Source organism: Bactrocera tryoni, chromosome 4, assembly GCF_016617805.1.
Source record: "Bactrocera tryoni isolate S06 chromosome 4, CSIRO_BtryS06_freeze2, whole genome shotgun sequence".
In the NCBI taxonomy this organism is placed as follows: Eukaryota; Metazoa; Arthropoda; class Insecta; order Diptera; family Tephritidae; genus Bactrocera; species Bactrocera tryoni.
Genome location: NC_052502.1, coordinates 62,910,502 through 62,918,394, shown reverse-complemented (window position 1 = coordinate 62,918,394; position 7,893 = coordinate 62,910,502). Strand labels below are relative to the sequence as shown.

Below are 7,893 nucleotides of genomic sequence, written 5' to 3'. Positions count from 1 at the left end.
AATAATATAAGCATTTCAGTGTTTTGCGTACTGAAAACTGCAATATCAAAAATGTTTAGATATTTTCCTTTCTTCCATTTCTCTGCTTATTTTATCACCTTCTTTCATTATTATATTATATTAGCGATTTGAGGTCTTTAGAATGTGCTATCAGTTTACGCCACCCTTGTTTCATATTATCAGTTCATAGAAACATAAATATAAAAGCCAATAAGTGCGTCGATATGTGGCAGAAATTCGAGTGTTCTATAAAACGTCATTATCGGTTCAAATAAAAATGTATCTCTGAAAAAGGGATTTTTGAAACTTGTTTGTGAAAAAATTCATTATCGGACCAACATCAACTGACTTTAAACTGCAATTATTATGTCATGTCAGCATGTCATCAATCTTAATGATGCAGGTATCTTGAAATGCGTTATCTTAAGTAGAGAAATCCGACACTGAAACATTTTTTTTTAATAATTACTTTATTTAACAAAAATGTTAATAATAATTACTTTATTTAACAAAAATGTTTACGGCATACAAACAAACATAAAAAAAATAATCTTAACAGATAAGAAATATACTAAATCGCACCATTAGAACTCATTACAACTCAGTGTGTTTTTCCGTCCAGTCTTCTTTGATCATGTCGGCAGCCTTCTCGCCAATCATAATTATGGCCGCATTCGTATTAGCGGCCACGATGTCTGGCATAATACTGGCGTCGACCACGCGCAAACCCTTAGCACCATGCACACGGAGGCGCCAGTCCACCACCGCTGTGGCATCTCCCTCAGCACCCATTTTTGCCGTGCCCACTGGATGGTAGACTGTTGTGGTCATGTGATTAATATAGCAACGCCAATATTCATCCGATTGGTAGACGAACTTGTTGCAAGCATCCAAATCGATTTTATGTAGCGCAGTTTCGCGCTTCTTGAAAGCTTCGGTCTCTGGTAGTTTGGAGTAGATGTTCAATGCGCGTATATATGTATGGACGTCGCGCTCATCGGACATGTAATTTGGATAGATTTTCGGTTTGTCCAAGTAGTCGGCACTGCGCAGTTCCAGATGACCCACTGAGTAAGGTTTCAAGTGCAACAAATATGTGATGTAGGTGTTGGTGAATTCATTAGCTGCAAGTATAGACTTCGCTACGCGCTCATTGAATCCTGTCGCAGCTACATAACCTTTAAGTTCTGGACTTTGCATTAAACTGAAGAAGTTTGTGGTTTGAATATCGGGGTTGGGACCATGCAATGAAGTAGTGTTAATGAAACCGGTCAGCGCTGTGGCTTCATGATGCAGCAGCTTGCTGTAACGCCCCATCAATAAATTGTACATGGCGTCGACGAGCTCTTCATCAGTTGGCTTGCGTGCAACGGTCTTGTCAATTTGGAAAACCACCGGCAAACTGGCGTGATCCTTAAGATTTTGACCTACCGGCAGATCCAAAAGTACCGGTATACCTAATTGCTTCAAGTGCTCTTTGGGTCCAACACCTGTAAAAAATACAAATGAAGTTTTTATACTTCCAACTTGCCGCCGTTATTATATTTTACGATTCACCTGAAAGCATTAGTATTTGTGGTGTGCCGATCGAGCCAGCAGACAGCACCACTTCCTTCTTAGCCCTTGCAACATGCTCTGTCGTTCCGTTTAGGACAAAAGTTACGCCGGTTGCACGCAAATGCTCATCAAAGTTGACGCGTTTAACATGCGCATACCGCACGACATGTAGATTTTTACGATCTTTCGGTAAATGTGAATGTGCCGTCGTTATGCGACGTCCGCCATCTTGTGTGCCCAAAATATCAATCTGACCCACCCAAGAGCTCTCGGTAAAAGCCGGCGAACTGCCGTAACCCATTTCCGCCATACCCTCACGTATCGTACTACGGAACTCGTTGTCCGACACATAACGGTTCAAGCCCATGGGTCCACCTTTACCGAAATCACCCTCTTTGAAGTCAGCGCTGGTTGAGCGTAAATCTTCCGCTTTGCGGAAATATGGCAACACATCATCATAGCCCCAAGTTGGATTGCCACGATTGCGCCAGTCGTCGAAATCAGCGCGTGTGCCTCGCGCATAAATCATCGCATTCATGCCGTTAGTGCCGCCAAGCATCTTTCCACGCGGCCAATGACATTTGCCGCCCTCCATCGCCATGCAGGACTTGCCATTCGGTTCCGCATGATACTGCCAATCCCAGTTCGTGAACTGCGTGGTAATATGCCAACCAACAAACTGTAATCAAACACAAATAAGTATCTATGCAAGCGAGGTTGAGACCATTTTAATATTAATATTGTAAATTACCTCCGTTTCAATGGGAGGATCGCCACCCGCCTCTAGCAAAAGCACCTTCCAGTTAGGGTTTTCACTAAGTCTGCCGGCAACAACCGCGCCTGCGGAGCCTGAACCCACCACAACGAAGTCATAATCATCAAGACCTGCATGAAAGGGCGTATACTGTAATAGGTAGCCGAAAGTTCACAGGTATTTGAATGAGTTTATGTCTTAAATGACTTTCAAGTCCAGCGCAGAGGTTATCATTTGTTTTTGTTATAGCATTTTCAATAATAAATTATTTCTTTTTTTTTTTTTAAATTGAAAAAGGTAATTTAATTACAATTAAAATTTATATATATAGCACTAGCGGTTAAGCCATCAGCTTATTTAGCTGTTTACTTGTGTAACTATTGTCGGTCTTTATCTCAGCTAATTAAGATTTTAGTTAGTATAAAAAGTAAGATTACTGCTACTTTCTTATCTATACTAGGTGTACAGAACATTGCATATAAAAATATGTAGCAACCGTTCGAACAAAGTAGTCCACATATTTATAAATACTTATTCTTTTGTTGGAGAGTGCGAATCAACACAAATACAAATATTTCCTTCTCGGGGTTCGGAATACCCCACATGTCGTTCAGCACTAAATCTTAAAAGAATTTGAAGAAGAAAGTAAGTAAGGTATAGTCTAAAGACTCCTAGATGTCTTTACATAGATGTATGATAGTCTAAAGACCCCTAGATGTCTTTACACACCCAGACGTCTTTAGACTATCGGTAGTCTAAAGCTTCAAGAATTCGTATTATCAATATTGCTGAAATTCATCATAGTCTGATGAAATCTCAATCTGATTTGTTATGGAAAAATTTTAAATAGTATTGTTTTATCTTTATCTTAGTATCATAGCCACAAATCTTAGATTGTGCACATAACAGAGTAACTTGAGAGTGGGCAGAAATTCTAAAAAAATTCAAATGCACCATAATTGTGTTATATATTCATATAGTGGATTGTTTTTCAGAGGGAGTTGGATCCATATATGGAGATGGGTCCATATATTTAACTGATTTCCAAGTTGTAAACTGTCCTGTCGGTAATGAATGATGGAAAAAAGCACACAAGACGTTTAATCTTTGCAGATACATTTGCTATTATAATAATTTGCAAAGTGTGTGCCTCCCAAATTCATAATCCAACAAAAACAACGAATTACTGATTCTGAGAAGTGTTTGTGTGCTCTTTAATCGTAATAAAACCGAATTTTTGCTTCGGTGTGGGACAATAGAAACATGCCTCCATTATTTCACACTGGAGTCCAATCGACAGACATTATAGTGGACTGCATATGATGAACCGGTCTTCAAGCGTGGGAAGACGAAAAAGTTGGCTGGTAAGGTTAAGACATCAGTCTTTTAAGATGCATGTGGTATATTATTCACTGAGCCAGTTATAATACATTGCACTGTGTATTTGGTAGCAGTTCTAATCTACTATTCCAAATACTTAGCAATTGTATTATTTTTGAGGAAGAATCAGTTTGAAATTGTACGCATATAGTACTTCATAGGTTCCGTTTAAACATTGCTCGTTGAAGAGCTCCGATAATAAACGCGTCCGATCGCTGTTAAAGTGAAAGTGCTAAAGGGAGAACCGCGGCCTCCGACACGCTATTCATAGGCATGCTCCCGCCGCCCCGGGCGGCCGGTACCGCCGCAAACGTTACGTCCCGCAATTTTTAAATCTGTAATATCTTCAAAAATATTAATTTAAATCATATGCTGTAAAGGACCATGTTCATCTATATCAAATCAACAATGTAGGTACATAATTGGATAAGGATTAATGCTGTATTGGTTAAAATTGATTCTAAAATTTGCCATAATTTGTCGTAAACGGTAACAGACAAAAAAATTGTATTGTGGGATATCTACAAGAGATAGACATAACTGTGACTGTGCCCAAAAAATAAGGTGACATTTGAATTTAAACTGCGCGCGTCGAAGGATTTGGAGAATTATTTTTTTTTTAGGTTGGTAGTACTGTCAGTCACATTTATGTCAAATTTCATGTCAAAATATTCATTAGTGTTTGAGATACGTGTCGTTTTGTGAGCTGCTAAAAGTGAGTTTTTCGTTTTTTGCGATGTCGAAGTTTGTTGAGCAAAGAATTTGCATTAAATTTTGTTTACGGAATCAATTTTCTGCTGCGGATACGTTGAGGATGGTGCAAAAAGCCTTTGGTGATGAGGCTATGTCTAAAAAAATATGTTTACAAGTGGTATAGTGAGTTCCAAGCCGGCCGTCTACGTGTCGAAGACGAAGAGCGTCCAGGACGACCATCAACCTCAACCGACGAAGCTCACGTTCAAAAAATCAAAGATTTGGCATTGAAAAACCGTGGATTAACAATTAGAGACCTTGCTAATGAAGTTGGCATATCGAAAGGCTCAGCCAATACCATTTTGAAGGATGTTTTGGGCCTCAAGCGCGTCAAATCTCGACTGGTACCGAAAACATTGAATTTTTTGGAAAAAAGGCGTCGCGTTGAAGTGTGTGAAACGATGCTTTTCGACTACCAGGGTGTCATGAAACGCATTATAACTGGCGATGAGACTTGGATCTATGCTTACGACCCCGAAACAACCGATCAATCGAGCGAATATCGTGCGAAAAGAGAGCCGAGACCTAAAAAATCGCGCCAAAGTCGCTCAAAAATCAAGGTCATGTTGACTGTTTTCTTCGATTATCGTGGTGTTGTGCATTATGAATTGCTTCCAACCGGTCAAACAGTCAACAAGGAATATTATTTGAACGCTATGCGTCGTTTGCGTAACGCTATCCGCCTAAAAAGGCCGGAATTGTGGAAAGACAATTCTTGGTTTTTATACCACGATAATGCACCATCCCATACTGCCCTCGTAGTTCGTGATCATTTCGCAAAAAACTCAACCTATATCGTTCCGCAACCACCGTATTCACCTGATCTGGCGCCGTGCGACTTCTGGCTGTTCACCAAGCTCAAAAGACCGCTCCGGGGACAACGTTTTTATACGATGGAGGAGATTCAAGCCGCAGCGAAGACAGAACTGAAGGCCATCCCAGAAAGTGACTACAACCAGTGTTTCGAAGATTGGAAAATCCGTTGCATAAGTGCATTCGGGAGGGGATTACTTTGAAGGGGATGAAATTGATTTGGAAGAATAAATAAAGAATTTTCAAAATAAATACAATGCCACCTAATTTTTTGGGCACAGTTTTTTTTAGATCTTTTCAATGTGTTCAACACTTTATTTTCGGATAACAACCACGCCTACTTCCCATATAGCACAATTTTAAATTCCACTAGATTCGTTCAGTTTCCAGCACATAAATCAAGAAGCAATTATTATAGCGGGTAACAACTTTGCACGAATAATGTCTTTAGTGTGTGTCACTTTATGACCAAAAATAGTTTAAATCCAATAAAAAACTGTTTCATGTCCTTAGGTATCGAATATTTAGACCCCGGTACCTATAGTTGACTTTTTGATTGAAAATGTCAGTCACTGCGTGTATATACATATATGTATAACTGAAATTTTGATTCTTGTAAATTGCAAGAGTATAAAATGTTCGGTTGCACCCGAACTTATTCCTTCTATATTTGTTTTAGATAAGTTTATTTGTTTATTCCCTTTCTTTTGACTTAATAATGACAAATTTTTTTAAAATAACCAAATTTATGTTCATTAAAATCTCTAAAAAATGTAAATATTGATAAGGAATTTTTTCTTAGAAATTGCAACCCTACCCTTCTCTGAATGAATTAAAACTACTTTCAATATATGTATATTGAATATTCGCACATACTTATAACATTTTCTCCATCCTTTTTAATCTGACAATGTTTTGCGTAAAGCCTTTCGCACTCGGACTTATCTTGCACACTGTATGCGATTTATAGCTAGGCTTATTTGTTGGCATTGATTACAAGCTGTCAATATTATCACACAGAGTTGAGCACATACTTATGTATGTATGTATAACTATGCATTATATATAAATAAATTCATGCAAATAGGTATATTGCATTTCGGAGAATATTTACAATGGAAAGAGGGAAAAAAAAATGTGTAATGACGCATTTTGCAATATATTAGCAAACCACGCCAATGCAAACACATTCAAAAACAAAGTTTTATAAGAAAAATAGTTAGCCGGGATTTACTACTCATGAACAAGAAAGCGCATAATACGCTTTGTGAAATAAAGCACTTGATTTCGATCGTTCAGACAAACAAATATATGTAGCCAAATTGCCTCATCAGATTTTACAGGATCTCCGACGTTTACTTGTGGATCATACAGTTTCATGCGCCCCGTTCACAGGATATGAAAACCGATAAACCTTGGACTTTACAACATCTCTTTATTGAAGACTAAATCTGTACAGTATGTACGAGTATTCCCAAAGGCTTTGGAGAGGTTGTTTTTGCGCGAATTAATGCGTTTACTTTTTTTCAGAAATGGTAACTTCACAGAATTTTTCATTGCTCATTTTTTGTTGGTTTCTTTATAGGCTTTTCTTACTCCAAACTTCATTTAATTCCGAATTTGAAGCACAATTTTAGCCGAACTATTCGCAGCCAGAATTGTTTTTGTTTTTTCTCTTTCTGTCGAAGCTACATTTGTAATATATCTCTAATATGTAGCTCCTGAATCCATTAACTTTTACTCTTTGAGAGGTTTCTACTTTATTTGTACTTTTAGTGGAAAAAGGTCTTTTTAGGCCTCTCCATTTCAATTCAGCCTCAGCTTTTTCGGAAATCAAATATTATAATAACATTTACTTTATCACAAGCATTTGCACGAAGCGTTGTAAATTTCTTCCCTAAAACCTCAAGGATATTTGCTAATATACATTTCAATCAGACCATCAAATAATTCGGCAAGAACGAAAATTTTTCAGTATTTATGAGTTCATGTATTATACTAACAACCGTTTCTTATTTTCGTCGCACAAGTTTGCGAATTTTTTTGTTCTCACAAGTACTCTACCACTCTTCAACCTCTTTAAGCTATTTGTGCACTTTTTCACTTTTACCTGACCGGAATATTCAGTTTTTAAAACAGCTACTCACCTTCTCTCTCAATGCGCGCGCCATAATCCTCTGGCCATCGATTGTGATCACTTAATCCACAAAATTTCGCTATCAAAGTCTGTAACAGCAAAGTCATTAGGGTATTCGCTGGTCCTGCCGACCGCGCAGCACATTCTGTGCTCAGGAACTCCATTGCTAAACCGTGTGACCACTACGCCGGCTGTTTTGCGACTAACTGTTAGAATGTGTCGGACTTAAGTCGCAGTATTTTTTGCATTAGGCGTTTAAGATGCCGCGCGAAGTACATAACGATGAAATAGTTAAATGAAAAATTTGCATTTTTATAGTCTTGCAAAAAGTTGCTACAGAGTATTATAGTTTTGTTCACCTAACGGTACATCACCTAAAACTAAGCGACATATTTAGATATGGAGTTATATATACTTATGATCAGGATGACGAGAAAAGTTAAAATCCGGTTGACTGTCTGTCTTTCGAGTTCGTAGATGGGCATAATCGGACCACTGC

General features: G+C 38.1%; 1 protein-coding gene across 2 annotated transcripts; it reads right to left on the bottom strand.

The window, feature by feature from the left end:
- Window positions 1-497: 497 nt before the first annotated feature.
- On the bottom strand, window positions 498-7,601 carry LOC120775363 (glucose dehydrogenase [FAD, quinone]-like). Of its 2 annotated transcripts, none has more exons than XM_040105525.1 (4): window positions 7,405-7,601; window positions 2,309-2,442; window positions 1,558-2,236; window positions 498-1,490 (listed from the first exon to the last, which is right to left on the bottom strand). In XM_040105525.1, the coding sequence occupies exons 1-4, from the start codon at window positions 7,556-7,558 to the stop codon at window positions 595-597; spliced, it is 1,863 nt and encodes a 620-aa protein (XP_039961459.1). In that variant the 5' UTR covers window positions 7,559-7,601; the 3' UTR covers window positions 498-594. The 2 variants fall into 2 exon arrangements, with proteins under 2 accessions (XP_039961459.1, XP_039961460.1); XM_040105526.1 differs by having other exon boundaries at window positions 2,309-2,461; window positions 7,405-7,526.
- Between the last annotated feature and the right edge of the window lie 292 nt (window positions 7,602-7,893).